This window comes from Aspergillus undulatus (genome assembly GCF_047715775.1).
Source record: "Aspergillus undulatus strain CBS 261.88 unplaced genomic scaffold BDV17scaffold_10, whole genome shotgun sequence".
Lineage (NCBI taxonomy): Eukaryota > Fungi > Ascomycota > Eurotiomycetes > Eurotiales > Aspergillaceae > Aspergillus > Aspergillus undulatus.
Genome location: NW_027396614.1, coordinates 311,679 through 327,485, shown reverse-complemented (window position 1 = coordinate 327,485; position 15,807 = coordinate 311,679). Strand labels below are relative to the sequence as shown.

The following is a 15,807-nucleotide window of genomic DNA, read 5'->3' as shown; positions in this document are numbered from 1 at the left end:
ATTTGAGCTTGTAAAGACAATCTCCAGATGGCGGAAAAAGGTGTTCGAACCACAAGTTTAAGATTGGCCTCGACCTAGGACCCCAGTCGGGTCTCCAACAAAGTCTTCAGACCGAATCGGCCGTGTGGCTTGCGATTTCCATCCTGGTTATCCAACATGGCCACCCTCCATGTCGGAACAAGATATCCAAAGTCACCACAGGCCAGCCAATCATCTCGATTTCCTGATTGGTCTGCCACATATTTTGGATCTTTTCATGGATGATCTGGTCTTTTGGATAACCAAGAGCTCTGCAGAGGTTTGCCCGTAGGATAAACCAGTCAGAATCGTAGTCGTCAAAGTCAAGCCTGGGCATCTTTCGTCAAAAACTCACTTGCCTGGGCTTACTATACCGGTCTAACATAAATTTCCGAACCGAATAAACATCACCCGACCACTTCTATATCCGAGGGCAAACGTGTCCCTGTAACACGCACTCCAGAACTCCCTATAGGCAGGGGGAAGCCACAGAACTTTAGTTTCGCCTTGTATCACCCAGTCACTGCCCAGAAAGACAGAGCTATCTTCCTCCAAACTTTCGATACTCAGCAAGCCGCGGTCTGTCTGTAGATACAGGTTATCTGCAGAAAAAGACAGGTTATAGAAATATCTTTCGGCTTCAATCTCTCGAGTGTGAGTGCCATCCCAGAGACGAATGGTCTTGCCAAAATGTGATGCAGCTGCGACTATCTTGGCGTCAGTTGAAACGGCGAGTTTATCGAACCGAACTTCCTTAGAATGAAAAATCTTCGTTGGGCTTCCTGCCACAATGTCCCAAAGCCAAACTGTGGATTCTTGATCAGAGTCTAGCCCAGACGTACTAATCCATGCTGGTATCTTTATCGTAATAGCGGCTGCTAGTGACTTGCCATCCAGAGAGAAAACGAGGGCGTCGACTGAGCCATAAGGGAACTCAGTGCTCGCGAGCTCCTGCTTCTCTTCGCCCGTCACAACGTCCCAGAGATGGATTGCGTAGCGAGACGCCGATGCCAATGTCTCGCTGTCTGGTGAGAACGCAACGACGCCAACGTCTCCATAATGGCTGAGCTTCTGCATCTCTCCGCCCGTGGTCATATCCCAGAGCCGGACTATGTCTCGGACGATTGATGCGACTATCTTGCCGTTCGGCGAGACCAAGATCGACTTGACCTTATAGTCATGGTAAAACCTGCGCCTCTCCTCGCCCGACGCTGCATCCCAGAGCAGAATTATTCGCTCGTCAGAAACAGAGACCACATTCCGGCCGTCTGGCGAAAAGACGACACTGTCAACCATACCTGGATGGCTGAGTGTTTTCATCACATTGCCTATCTCCGCATCCCAAAGGCGCACTGTCTCATCAAGAGACGCCGACGCCACCTTCTTGCCATCTGGTGAGAAGGCGACCGCAGTGACATATTTGCTATGGCCATCCTCTTGGCTGTCGTCATCTTCATAGGCACTAGCTAGTCGAGCTGTGATCTCGGGAACCTCTGAGCCACATTCTTGGCTCCCCTGGGATATTGTCAAGCTCCAGAGCTCGACTGTTGAGCTGAATAACGCCAACGCAAGCGTTTTGTTGTCTGGCGAAAAGGCAACACTCATGATTGAATTTCGAGTACGGTCAAAATCCCGTATCTTTTCTCCAGTTGTTGCGTCCCAGACACAGAGACCGTATCGATCGTTAACAGACGCAATCAACCTTCCATCTGGTGAAAATATCATTTTATCGATAAAGTTAGCCAACGGACCAATTTGTTGTTCCACTTCGCCAGTAGAGGTGTCTTGGAGCCAAATTCTCCTTTCAAGACCAACCCATGCTATTCTCTTTCCGTCAGGGGAAAGAGCAATGACTCTGGGGGAGGTATCTCGCCTATACCCCGACTGAATTGCCCCAGGCCGCCTCAGTACCAACCCTCTTTCCTCGCCTGTCACGATATCTAACAAGGAAACTTCCCGAGAATAGGTTACCACCAGGATTGTGTGTCCGTCTGGTAAGAAAGCGATGCTTGAGACATAAAAGCCCCCGATGCTCCGTATCTCTTCACCTGTCGTCACATCCCATAGGCGGACTGTCATATCCTGGGCAGCTGATGCAATGATTTTCGCATCTGGGGAGAAAGCCACTGCTTCAACGGGTTCGGTATGGCCATTGAACCTCTGCATCTCTTCGCCTGTCGCTACCTCCCAGCACAAGATTGCCCCAGCGTCTGAAGCGGATGCAATCATTTTGTTGTCCGGCGAGACAGCAAGACACTTGAGGGATTCCTGGCCTCTAATTTTCTGTCTCTCCTCGCCAGTCCCTACGTCCCATAACTGGATTGTGTGATCATCTGAAGCGGTTACCATCGTCTTGCCATTGGGTGAGAATGTAACTGCAGCAAGAACGTCATCATGGACTTCTAATGTTTGGAGGAGGGCGTCCCATTCTAGTGGAACCTCTTGACGCAGTGAGATCCATTCGGGCGTGCAATCCTTGAACGTTCTCCTTATCAAACTTCTCTTTGGTGCAAATACAAGAGCGGAATAGTAGACTTGGAGAGGCGAGAGGTCAATGATGGACCTGAAACTGAGAACGAACCTGGATGCATCGTGTAAGAATGCAGCGAGATTAGCACTGACGCCAGGCTAGAAGGATCTGGATTAGCAAGCGCCCGCAAATATTGCTTCATCGAGACCTACGCCAAGACGAGCTTGCAAACTCCTGATCATAGTGATGCTCTCTGAAATCTTCCCCAAGAGGCTAAGCCCTTCAAGCCAGTGGAGGAAGTGTCGTGTGAGAAAGATATACACTGCATGACTATCAGTCAGCGGAGCACCGCTCTGTTCCGTATGATAGACCCAATAGAGACACGCATATCGGATGTCTGCGGGGAGAAAGGAGTTGATAACTGCGGCCGGGATCTCTGCACGAGTCATTCCGGGAATTTTCAGGTCACAAATATCTTGCTTCAAATGAGCGTCAGAGGAGAGAAGTTTGAGACAGCTAGTGGCGAGCTTTTCATGTGTTGCTCTCTCATCTACCGAGAACCAATTGGTCTCGCGCTTATTAGGGTCAACGAGGAAATCACGGAATGAAAGGTGGAGCATTCTGATAGGGTTGTCAGCGGTGTCTGGCACTCTCAGAACAGAGTGGAGAGACACGAGTCTGCGATCAATCACGGATCTGGGTATACCAAGAAGACGGGATAACGAATTTGCCGAAAGAGGCTCGACTAAGAGCACAATCGAGCCCACAATGATTCGGAACTCGTTTTCAAGAGATTGCTGAGCCGCTTTGGACGCCACAACCAGCTGATCAAGAATTGGAACGTAGGTTGCGTCTAGTTTGTCCATCTCAGACCCTTGATCATTTGAGTGACGTCCTAGGATTTTTGCTAGCTGCCCCTTGGGGTCAGAAAACGCTTGATCGCCAATAAACCGACAAACAGTCGCTGCAAAGATAAATAGTGGGACAGCCATCTGGACTAAGTCTTGAATGGCTTCATGACCTGGCCAGTCCAGGGGAAGTTGTGAATCACCAGGGAAGAGACTGTTGAAATCATCTCTGATTTTTGCAAGTTCTGTAACCATAAACACGGTTAGGTCGTTTTTGATAATTGGCACTGGTAAAAGGTGTAGCACGCGATCCTGGAACTGACCCTTGATGGCGTTAAAGCCAAGTCGAACCGGCAGCTCAGGTCTGCTCGTCAAGAAAGCCCTGAAACGGATGGAACTCAATGCACTGCCCCGCGAAATCTGATGGATAAGCAGTTTGATATCGTCCTTTCGCCTGCACTCATCAAGGGCATCAACCACAAGCACGATTGTTTTTGTGGTGCCTGAATCACACTTCAGGGCTTCAAGAGGCTTCAGGAGAAGCTGGTCGAACTGCTCTCTCATGGTTTTTCCGATGATAGCAGGATCAGAGTCCATGGCGGCTTTTACACTTGCTGCCATAGCAGGGTTCTTTGCGACAAGCTGAGAAACGATGGTTGTGACAAATCGAGCTGCATTGGCACGATCTCCTTCGCCTCTCTTGAAAAAGAAAGTAGCGACAAGATCCCCTTTGTCGACAAACAATTGCGCGACCGTACGCGAAATAGTCGACTTTCCTGTGCCTGCCATACCTTTCAACCAAAAGATACTCTCAACTTGTGGTTCTTCTGCCCATGTCAAAATCTCTTGCAGAAGGGCAACTCGGGTTCCAGGATAACATCGCGCATCGTGCTCGTCAGCATGAGAATTAAAGAGCGCATCCTCTACTACAGGAAGTCTGGAAAGAACAACAGTCTGAGCGATATCAAGAATCTGTGCACTGGATGCGTTTAGTGCTAGCAATTTAACTCAAAACGGTAGAGACGTACGCCTGGTCAATGGTGAGGGCCGCCGATAGTGTATCTCGTTCTCGTTCAAGTGTCGTGATAATATGATCAACTTCTTTGCTCTCAAGTGGCCATTTCAGAGCACGAATGCCAAATTTGCTCATCATACGTGAGGTTCCAGAGTTGAGCTTCTCCCTCAGCTTCTTTTCGAGGCGTGCTAGTTCTGAGGAACAGCCGTGCAAGCCCTGCCTCAAACCTTGAGAGGTTTCAAGCTGCGTGCCATTTGGACTCTCGAGAAGCTTTTGTGCGCCTTTGAGAGTGGTGTTAAGTCTATCCAATTCTCCACGCAGACGCTCAATATCGGGCCTTGCATTCTTCACTGCGGTGAAATACTCAAACAGAACCTTTGCGACTTTAGCGGATAGCTCCACCACCGCAATAACACTCGAAGCTGCTCCTACAACGTCCATCGTCATCTAAAGTAAGTAAGTGCTCGGATGATAACTCAGGGCAAGAGTCCTCTTGGGACCTAAATAGCTGTTGTGGGATTTTGCAAAGCTGCGGGGTCAGCATCATGCAGTTTGATGCCGCCGCCGATGTGGCGTTCAGTGATTGGAGTCTTGCAAGATCCAAGAAGAGGGGTATCTAAAGTGATAGAGGTTGTTGTTTTAGCCCGGAAAAAGTCGGGGGGGCTTTCGAAGAAGGAAAAGAGACAGAGCAGAGTGTTGCTGTAGTTGAACCCTTGAAAAGGAAACATCATAAACAAAGGATCAGGAATGTGCGTCTATAACTGATCTAAGATGAAGCTACCTTGAAATACGCAGGAGCGATTGTCCCTTTGAAAGAAGGCCCCCCACTCTGTCATGAGTCTAGGCCTACCAAGGTACCTTCTACTCCTGTCTTTACTTGAGCTGTCAGCTCAGCGGGTACAGCAGGCCATGTGCTTTGTACTGTGCTGCTGTTGAGGAGACCGATGGAATTGAGCTCCAATTCAGCCACAGGCACATGTCTTCCTTCCAGAAAAAAGGGAAACGAACTCGACAAAGAGACTTGTGCGTTGGAGTGGGAAATCTGCCATAAATAACTGATGACCATCCAAAAGTTCTGATAAAATGGATCGACGCCTCTTCGCTCAGCGCCACCTTCATTCTAGATTACTTCCTCAGCTTTATCTCAAAAAGCCTCTTTCCTGTGAAGATGACCTCTTAAGGGACTCACAGACGAAGACCGGAGTCAGCCCCGAATCTTGCCCGCTTTTTTTTTTTACAGGTTGGAGGATTTATGGACCAATAAATGTTTGCTTTCGGCTGGAGTGCTGAACGCCGGCACGAAAAGCCTTCTGAATCCCATTCACCAAATGATTTGTTCTGTAGGTGCAAGCTTGAGACATTAACGTTTGATGGGGTCCATCGGGCCTTCAAGGATACTCAGCCAAACGCTAAGCTAATTCAAGGCGTCGTAACCTGACTCTGGCCGGTGAATTTGAATTACACGGCATTAGTTCCTAATATCCTGGCGGCTTGACCTGTAGATCTCGCGATAGATGCCTTACACCATTTAGGACGCAGACCAGAAGCATATTAGGTGTATTTGGCAGGTATCTTTCTATTTAGGAGGAAATTTATATGGAGGAGGAGTAAATACTAAAGGGTGAGATTAGTTGTAATAGATAATGTAAAGCGAGGACCTATGAATTTCTTATTGCATTTAGTTTTGTTTTTCCCGGGATAGCTTCCTGGAATCCTGGTTCTGTGTATTGTTATCAACCCCCGCTAGGGCCTCCAAGTGTCAGAACCATCTCCCCCGAATCCTATTATATCTTTGTCTTTTGCGAGGTCTAATGAACCGAGTTCCGACGTATAGATGAATAACTTGTATCTGGGGAATGTTGGGCTTCTCGAATAGGTTTTAGTTCCTTTCTGGTGGACCAGACTCGCCAAAATTATAGCTCACTCCTTCACTCCATCCTGACTTTAACGCCTCTCTTTATGATATTATATTACTTACACCAGCTGATTACCTGCTCTACCCAATAACTGTCATCAACCTAGAAGGCGTATCTTAATACGGCCAATATGGGTCTAGGGCGACAAGAGAACTCAAGTCAGCACCGTTGAGGCCAGGTAAGTCAATCTCGGTAAAAGACAGACTTTGAAGAGGATTGGGTGCGTGTAGGGATGACCCCGAGTCAATAAAGCTGATTGAACTACCCACTGCGGCCTCAGCTAGACTTGCCCCTAATCCAAGCTCTTCAAGGAAAGGTGCGTCGCCCTCTTGTGCGATTGGTACACTGTTATTGAGTGGATTTTGGCCTTGGTGAGGAGCTAAGGTTAAGGAATGGGGGGTGGTTGCCGGTCCAGGGGCGGCCAGGTCACTTTGTCGACACGGAGATGGTTCTTTAAACCATTGACTCGACAAAAGCTTACTATAACGGCATGCAATATGCTGCTCCCCCGTCGCAGCAGCCTTAAGTCTGGAGATGAAAGCTTGCACGAGGGCTGTAGAGCGTTGGTGGGCTTCATTAGAGATTGCACCAAAAGCATGTGCTTTGAAGAGAAAAACGGCCGAGTAGATCTCGTACCTATTAGAGAGATGTCAGTAACTTCATTCGTAAATCCCTTTTTTTTTCTCTTCAGATTTTCTTCCCTAGGCCACTCACAAATAGAAACGAACTGGGAGGTAGCGAAGATGTCGAACCGGGTCTATATGCTCATTGATGATTTTCAGCAGATTACTTGCCGCATCGATAGCCAGGTATATGTGCCGTCCATCGGCACTAGCCATAACACCATGAGGAAAGTATGACGCTTCTGTTGGGTCATGGGGAGAGCTTGATGATCTGTCTGTCGCCCTGCAAATGACAGCCTGGAAGGCGAATGCATTTACATATAGGCGCAGATACTCATACTGCAGATTCAGAAGACACTTCAAGTACGCGGCAACATTAAGACTGCCCCATGTGTCTTTCCAAGCTGTCAGTGCTTTGGCACTGTCGTCCAAGTATTTGGTGTAGTCACCCATGAGCATCAATCCAACCGTGCGACTCTTTGAGGCATAGAGAATATCATGCACATTTCCAAACAGCGTGGTGATTTCGACTTGCGATTGCAGAATGGCTGCATAGTCATCTTCGTATGGGTGCTTTGGTTTCAGCGTAGGATAGTCATCCGCAGTAAAACGAGTAGATAGCCCTGGGCCACGACACCAAAAAGCCTGGCCCATACGAATGGAGATTTGACGATCTGAGAGATAGGTAACTATATCCTGGTTAGTATAGAGAAGAGGGTTAGGGATGTGAATCATCAGCTCTCACATGTCCAAGCCAGTCTCTTTCGGTCAGCGAGAGCCCTCATCTCTCCCTTGACTTCCCCTCGGAAAGAGTACTTATCGAGACGGAGAAGATAGCCTTGTCGCACAGCCAGTCCAACAAGAGTCCACGCTGCATTATCCTCATTGTCATTGGCAAAACAAGCTTTCGATTTGCCCGAGAGGTCAGTGTTGACGTGGGGGACCCATTCGGCAAGGAGCAGTAGGCCTTCCACAATCTCAACACGGCGAGTGCCAGACGTACCCAGCACAACACACAATATCAATCCTTGCATGTATGACCATATCCCCTTGTGCAAGTCCACCAACTCTTGTCTGTCTTTTGTTGAAATAGTCAAAATGGCTGTCAGAAGAAACGGTTCTTCCACGGCTGTTATGTGGATGTTCGTTGACGAGAGAACATGGTCAGGGGCAATCGGCATAAAGGGGTGATACCGCTCGGTATAACTATAAGAGGTTAGCAATATTACTTGCGTTTTCTCTCTCTAGATGCTTCCCAACTTACTGCTGAAGGAGGTGATCTAGCAGTCTCGGGTCAAGCATTCCGTCTGCCACGGGTCCGTATGTTTCCAGTCCCGCTTGATCACGCCCATCCGCACCGTTCTGTGGTCGCCCACTCGTACCCGTGGCTTTGGCTCTTGTAGGGCTGGGTGGCCCCATATTAGAAGCTGCAATGTCACCCCGTTGAGAATCTTTGTTGGCGGCAGCTTGAGCGAGAATTTGGAGCGCTTCGAGAGGATTTTGAATGCCGCCACAAGCTCTCTCATCGCTAAACTCGCTTGACGTCTCCCGCGGCCCTATCTCACTACGAGAACTTATGGGGTGATAGATTTGCGTATTCGTACTGACGTTGACGTACGGTTTAGAGATTTCGTGATTTCGTCGGTTTCTCGGAGTTCTGAATCGCGTGAAGTCACCTCCACGCCTCGAGCCAGCTATCAAGCACTCGTGGCCATCCAGATGACATTTCAAACAGGGAGGCTTCCCGGGATATCCTATACTTTGTCTGGAAGTCTATTAAATCACGAAATTGGGTTGCGCGTGGGGTCTGTCTCACAGATCGCATTTTGTTTTCCTTTCCCGACAGCGGACACAAGCTCGATATAGCCTTACTCCGGTGCTTTTGGTCATGATTGATGAATTCAAAGCCATAATATTCAAATCGAGATTTGGAGGTTAGGAGACTGCGAGTGAATGCGGGGTTCTCCACTCGAGTCGGCGTGGCATCGGCTGCAGATGGTCGGCTGTAGATGGCCGGCTATAGATCGGACTAGAGGTCATCTACTTCTAGGAGTTGCCCAATTGGCTCACAATTACAAATGGTGTATGAAAATGACACATGCTTCGAAATATAAGAGTACAGTACACGCCGGATCGTGATGACTACCTGCCGTACTCAATTTTCTCCTCCCATTCATCATGGCCACAGGAGCATGTGCCCCCCAAACTTCACGTTGTAAAAGCACCTCAACCAAAGATCAGTATGGAAATTACTTTCCAGCAGAGCCGAATGCTTTGAAGCTGGAATCCAATTTTGGGCCAATGGTTCCCGACCAGATAGGATATTTGCAGCCAACCACTGCGGACACGCCAATGGAAACGATGCAGGAAAGGTTCATTCGCGATGGTTATCTTTTCGTGAGTGCCGTTGTATCCTTCCTGCACTAAGCTAAGAGGTGTGCAGGTCAAAGGGCTACTTCCGAAGGACCAGATTCTCCAATGCAGAGAGGCGTACTTTCAACACATGGCCCCCTCGGGCCTCCTCCTTCCGAAAACGAAGCCAGTTGACGGCATATACTGCGGCGCTGATAGCCGCAAGTATCTCCCACCGGGTAACCTCCGCCGTCTGTTTGGGCTCCAGGGGGACGCGGAGTCGGACAAGTACGTCGAACTAATGGTTAGCGCCCACGAAGCCGAATTCTACTTGACGCTCTGTAACATCCCAGAGCTGCGTGAATTTGTACGGAAATTCACCGGGTGGCGGAAGGAAACAATGCTGCAACGAACCATGCTGCGCGCATTTACGCCAGACAGCGAGCTGACCCCCGTCCACTTTGACCAAATGTATCTTCGGGCAGGTCCGCCTACCAGCCTGACCGCTTGGGTTCCAATTGGAGATATCTCACTCGAAGGCGGCGGTCTCATGTATCTTGATAAGTCTACTGATATCGGAAAGCAGACCGAAGAGGAGTTTGCGCGCAATGCATCAAACTTAACGGACGAGGAACGGGTTTCTGCTTTCAACAAGAACATGAACGATGGTGGGTTTCTCAGTCGCGATACCGTCAAATATGGCCAGGAAGCTCAACGAAAATGGTTGATTACTGAATACGAGTCTGGAGATGTCATCTTTCATAACCCGTTCATGGTTCATGCTAGTTGCAAGAATATGGACCCGGATAACAAGATCAGGCTCGCTACTGATTTGCGGTTTGTTGACTCGGACAAGCCATATGATAAGGTAAGGTGGCCCAAGTCTGATCTATATACGCGAGTCTAACGAGAGGCAGAGGTGGATGAAGGTCTACCGACCTTTGGATGGTCTGTGAAGGGGATGTATGGGTTTTTGGAAACAGTTGCTCTTTCTCGCCACCGGGGATAGCAATATCTATACATCCAAGTTCTGTAAATAGCTTTGTGTTTATTTACTTGTTCTTTTGGCTTTGCCTTGAATATAGTCTCTCAGAAATATATGAACTCCCTTATACATTCTCCGCACTTGAGCATAAACTGTTATAGACAGATTTTGAGCGCGGCTTGGTGTTGAAAGTCCTTTACTCTAGTAGCAAAGATGTGTGTTTGGCTAACCATGTACAGGTTAACTAAAGAAGGCATAGAATAAAGGAAGCAGTCTTCGGAGGTTACTCTGTAAACCGGGACTGGTGTTTTGGCTGTCGCTTCCAGCGTCGGAAACTGTATCGGGCGGAAATTGAGTTTCCACCAATGGCTGGGCCTCAGCGTCTGGGAAAACTGGAAAAGCTGGGGAAAACTGTGGGGAGGACAAGCCTCATACTGATACCTCCGAGAACTATCTATTGCCGAAGAGGAGCCCATCTCGAAGAGGGATTTCTTGGTTAGCATAAATTCAATCCTTGATTCCATGAGAAAAGACTACTTTTTTTTTGGGTAGTTTTGTACATTTGTCAGACCTCATAATGCAGCTGCCCAACATTTTGAAGAATGAAGCGATACGGTCAGATCCGCCAGAGATATATAATGCCCGGGTGGTTATGATTAGTCTAGTGGTACGCTATACCTACATATATCCTTAGTGCTATGCTAAGAGAAATCCAGGCTTGCGGGGCGTCCCTACTATTCGGCTTCGATATGGGGGTTATCGGGGGGGTATTGACCATGAATGCCTTCCAAGTGTAACAGACCGGCTCGGAGCTCAAGGAATATTGCTTACAATAATAGGGAATATGGCTTGGTAGACAAGAGGCCTTCAGTCTTGGCCAATCTATCTTCAAACATTGTTTCGGTGATTCAAGCTGGTGCATTTGCTGGTGCTCTCATTGCCATGTGGCTCGCGAATCGCGTCGGTCGAAGATGGTCTCTCATCACCGCTTCCCTGCTGCTCTTTATTGGAGTTGCTCTTCAAGCTGGTGCGTCTGGTTACATTGAGGCTCTATATGTAGGGAGGTAAGTTGTACAACACGAGTTGCATGACGCTGGTAATGACATTCTCTACCAGGCTTGTGGCCGGCATCTCCATTGGCATCTCAAGTACGGCATGTCCGCTTTATATCTCTGAAAATGCACCAAGGGGCATTCGCGGTCTCCTCACAGGGTTCTATCAGCTTACTCTTGTTTCCGGCCTAACAGTGAGGTCGCTTCTCCCTGGATTTTCTACGGAGCTGACAGTATCTCACAGATTGCGTTTTGGATCAACTATGCATGTGAGCTACGGGTGACTGGAAAAAAGCAATTCATCATCCCTCTAGCCCTGCAGGCTGTACCTGGAGTCATATTGTTCTTTGGAATGTTATTGGCAGACGAGTCCCCGCGGTATCTCGCGCAACGTGATCCAGCTGCTGCCCTGCAGGTTTTGGCCCGACTCCGTGGCCTGCCAGAGAGCCACGAGTATGTTGCTGAAGAGATGGCCAACATCAGGTTTCAGCTTGAAGAGGAGAGAGAGCTTTTTGCGAACTCTTCTCGCTTCTCGATTATGAAAGAGGCATTCGCTGTCAAATCCTACCGTCGACGTTCTATCCTGTGCATTACCTTGATGATGTGGAGTAACCTCACGGGTACCAATGCCATGACATACTATTCGCCAAGTATCTTTGAAAGTGTTGGCCTTTCGGGTGCATCCGTTGGGTTGTTTGCAACTGGGGTCTACGGCATTGTCAAGATCATTTGTTGCGCGGTCTTCATCCTTTTCGTCGCCGATTCGCTTGGCCGACGACGGTCTCTGCTGTGGACTGGAATTGCCCAGGTACGCAGCACAGAATGTAATTGAAGCCCTTGACTGATATTTACAGGGCATTGCCCTTTTTTACGTTGGTTTCTATATCCGGTTTGATCCACCAAGTGAGGGTCAGCCCCTCACAGCTGCGGCGTATATGGCCCTGGTAGCCATTTATCTTTTTGCGGGCGTTTACCAATTCGGCTGGGGCCCTGTTGTTTGGTCTTACTGCTCAGTACCTACGCCCCCATCTGTCATTATCCGTATTCTCTTCCAACATGGCCTGATTACGTCGTCACAGGAAATCCCGCCAGCTCGACTGCGTCCACTCAATATGGGCATGGCCACGGCATCCCAGTGGCTGTTCAACTTCGTTGTAGCCAAAGCCACGCCAAGCATGTTGGCAACTCTCGGCTCCAATGGTTATGGAACCTTTTTCCTCTACGGGGGCTTTTGCTTCATCATGGTCATCTATACATGGTTCTTCGTTCCTGAGACTAAAGGTATGGTCCCCATCAACAATAAAAGATCGCAAACACTTGCTCATTGATGGGACAGGCCTCTCGCTTGAATTTATGGATGAGCTCTTTGAGAGGGATACGATCCGCGGCAAGTTTGTACCGAGCCGGGTAGTTAATGCCGCTGATATGGAGGCCAAGAGACTCGAAGATGAAGCCAAATATTCTGTGCATCGTATTGAGGGACTAGTGCCAGACCATTGATAGCTCAGAGCATATATGTGAATGGTATATTGCGAGCAACCAATGGTCTACGAAGCATCGCGCATCTAGATGCGCGAGATACCAAGTGACGACCCCGACGTGCCAACAGGGAGAGCACCTCAATAAGCAACGTATCGCGAACCGAGGCAATTTACTTTAGTGCGTTATTAATCAACACTACACTATCGTCTTAATATAGGAAGAAGAAGAAACGATTCTACCTCCAGCATCCATGCCCAGTCCCGGGACCTTTCCCATATAATTAGACCGCCCCCCTTGGGTACCTCCATCCATTTTACTCTGCCCCTGATTTTTTTTCCCCCTGTCCAGGCCCTGGTCGCCATTTATCTGTGATATAAATCGGGTTGCAGCCCTACTAGACAGTAAAGGACCAAGGCTTCAGAAACGCCAGGAGGGTGATATAGGGGCTCGGCTGAGACCTTAACAAAACAAAAAGAGGTTCTCTGTGTTCCCAGAAAGCAGGTCGGATGACCACCATTCTATTACTAACACTGATTTAGTTGTATCTCTACTGGATAATAGGCAGTCAAGACCTCAGGGTTAATCAAGGAAAGGCGATATAGGATCTTGGCTAACGCCCCATGGGGTGTTCGAGGCACTCGGCGCGCATGCGAGCGGTTTCTGGGTCGAGGGGTATTGGCGCTGGATTTGAGCGCTGGCCGACAAAGCTCGGAGGAGAAGTAGGAGGAGTGGAGCTTGGGGACTGCGCGCTCGAGGTGTTCGGTGGAGGTTTGGCAGTATTTGGGGTCTCGGAGACGGGGCGTGCTTCGATGATGACATTTTGGGTGGTTCTCTTTGTAGGATTGGACGGTCTTGATATATTATACAACGTATATTCTACCCTCATATGGCCGCAGCCTGTCAGAAGGCTCAGCATAGTTACTGACGAGCAGCCTCATCTCCGCTGCCATGCCCCCCTCGCAGCAGGGTTGCTCAGTCGCCGAAAAATTCAATACAACCAGCGCCCGCTGCTCTCCTCTCGATTTCACGAAACAAAACGTCCGCTCATTCTCAAAGTCCAATACTTCAAATGCCCCGTGAACAAATAACTGCCGATATTCTTTGCGTAGACGCAGAAGCTTCTTCCAGAAGGACAGCACGCTGTCCGCGTCTGCCTCTTGTTTCTTGACATTGATCTCTCGGTACAGATCGTGCGTGCGCATCCATGGCACCCCCGTCGTGAACCCGGCCTGGGGCGAGTCATCCCACTGCATCGGGAGACGCGCATGGTCGCGGCCTAAGATTCGCAGCCCATCCATAATCCGCGACACTCGGCTTGGATCTACACCGCTGGCGACCTGACTCTGCGCCTCACGGTAGTACCCCAGTCCCTCGATATCCTGGTACTCGTCAATCGGCCACTCACGGGGAGCATTGATCATGCCGATCTCCTGCCCCTGGTAGAGGAACAGCGTCCCCGTCATCGCGACCGTCATCAGGGCGAGCATCTTCGCCGATATCACTCGGAATTCTGCTGCATCGGACGCGAACCGCGACACAGAACGGCCGTTGTCATGATTCTCGCAGAAAGCAGTTGTCCAGCCGTCTGTGCCCTCAATAAAGGTCTGCCACTTGGTCACGATGGATTTCATATCCGTCAAATTCCACGGCTGCAGCATGTACTTGTCCTCCAGACTGTCGCCCTTACCGATATGGCCGATATCCAGATGAAAAACCATGCTGAGCTGCTTAGCCGACGCGCCAACGTACTTTAGAACGTGAGCGGGGTCCGGCGTGTTGGCTAGCTCTCCCACGGTCACTATATCACCATATGGCTCGAGTGCCTCGTTGTACATCTCCTGGATAAATTCATGAATCCGGGGGCCATTGCACCACATACCAATCGCGGGCTGGATATAGCTCTTGGGATCAGTAATTGGGGCGTCAGGGAAGTCCGTGTACTTGCTGTACTTGTTGACAGTGTCCACGCGGAAACCATCAATGCCCCTGTCGAGCCAGAAGCGGATTGCGCTATTATAGATTGCCTTGCGGGTCTCTGGGTTGTCCCAGTTCAGATCGGGCTGCCCCTTGGCGTAAAGATGGAAGTAATACTCCTGCGTATGCTCATCCCATGTCCCTGTAGAAGGCGTAAGTGTCGCTCAAACGGTCGGAAAAGCAAAGGCTCACGAACAGGTGCTCCCGGCGAAATACCCCCGATAATTACTCGGGGGCATGCGATTGCCCGCCTCATCATAGCGAGGTGGCCTCCAGAAATACCAGTCGCGTCTAGGATTGTCTTTGCTGCTGCGGCTCTCCTGGAACCACTGGTGCTGGTCGCTGGTGTGATTAACCACGAGGTCCAGAATGAGCCTCAACCCATACTTGTGGCACGCTTCAACAAGATTCTCGACGTCCGCAACAGTACCGTACGCTGGTAGGACTTTCTCATAGTCGGAGACATCATAACCCATGTCGAGCATAGGCGACTCGTACATCGGCGAAAGCCAGACGGCATCCACACCAAGCGAATGCAAGTAGGGCACTTTCTCGATCACCCCGGGAATATCACCCCAGCCATCACCGTTGGAGTCTTTGAAGGATGCGGGGTAGACCTGTTTTGTTCAGCATCTTCTGCTTGGATGGCCAGGCTAGCTTGACATACCTGGTAGATGGTGGCTTCCTTCCACCAGTTATTGGTCCCCGTCAGGGCGGTCTCAACGACGGTTGGGGACATGCTGCTCCTGAAGCAAGGCTCAGCTTCATAAGTATTGGCAGCTGAGAAAGTCTACTTTATACCCAAATTTGATCCTAGACTGTTCTTGGCCAGCGCATTGACGCCGCATTGATGCCGCATATCATCCGCAATTTCCTCCGACTTGCCTCCGACTTGCCCCCGAACTGCCTCCACCTTCAGGCTATAACTCCCGACTTGCCGCCAATTATCCAATCAACATCGAATCCGACCACCGATCCTGGAGAGATTTTGAGAAAAAGTTGTGGGGAAGTGACCCCGGATTCATGCACACACCTGCCACAGCGTTGGGGTACAAAAGTCCGACGGCGACTG

At 49.6% G+C, this 15,807-nt stretch overlaps 4 protein-coding genes across 4 annotated transcripts; 2 read left to right on the top strand and 2 right to left on the bottom strand.

The window, feature by feature from the left end:
* Positions 1-396: 396 nt before the first annotated feature.
* Positions 397-8,309, bottom strand: BDV17DRAFT_288908 (uncharacterized protein; the record flags this gene model as incomplete). The annotated part of the gene is made up of 7 exons (XM_073761520.1): positions 397-2,646; positions 2,701-4,315; positions 4,365-4,779; positions 6,749-6,903; positions 6,982-7,579; positions 7,636-8,096; positions 8,155-8,309. 7 exons carry the CDS (start codon positions 8,307-8,309, stop codon positions 397-399), a joined length of 5,649 nt encoding a protein of 1,882 aa, XP_073618194.1.
* A 759-nt stretch (positions 8,310-9,068) lies between these two features.
* BDV17DRAFT_288907 (phytanoyl-CoA dioxygenase family protein) lies at positions 9,069-10,198 on the top strand (the record flags this gene model as incomplete). Its single annotated transcript, XM_073761519.1, has 3 exons — positions 9,069-9,287; positions 9,334-10,110; positions 10,160-10,198. The coding sequence occupies 3 exons, from the start codon at positions 9,069-9,071 to the stop codon at positions 10,196-10,198; spliced, it is 1,035 nt and encodes a 344-aa protein (XP_073618193.1).
* A 606-nt stretch (positions 10,199-10,804) lies between these two features.
* BDV17DRAFT_280252 (sugar porter family MFS transporter) lies at positions 10,805-13,041 on the top strand (the record flags this gene model as incomplete). The annotated part of the gene is made up of 9 exons (XM_073759852.1): positions 10,805-10,894; positions 10,944-11,020; positions 11,067-11,291; positions 11,344-11,473; positions 11,524-12,087; positions 12,134-12,292; positions 12,359-12,560; positions 12,616-12,686; positions 12,979-13,041. The coding sequence occupies 9 exons, from the start codon at positions 10,805-10,807 to the stop codon at positions 13,039-13,041; spliced, it is 1,581 nt and encodes a 526-aa protein (XP_073618192.1).
* A 580-nt stretch (positions 13,042-13,621) lies between these two features.
* Positions 13,622-15,474, bottom strand: BDV17DRAFT_297120 (glycoside hydrolase family 13 protein; the record flags this gene model as incomplete). The annotated part of the gene is made up of 3 exons (XM_073763433.1): positions 13,622-14,877; positions 14,932-15,352; positions 15,403-15,474. 3 exons carry the CDS (start codon positions 15,472-15,474, stop codon positions 13,622-13,624), a joined length of 1,749 nt encoding a protein of 582 aa, XP_073618191.1.
* Between the last annotated feature and the right edge of the window lie 333 nt (positions 15,475-15,807).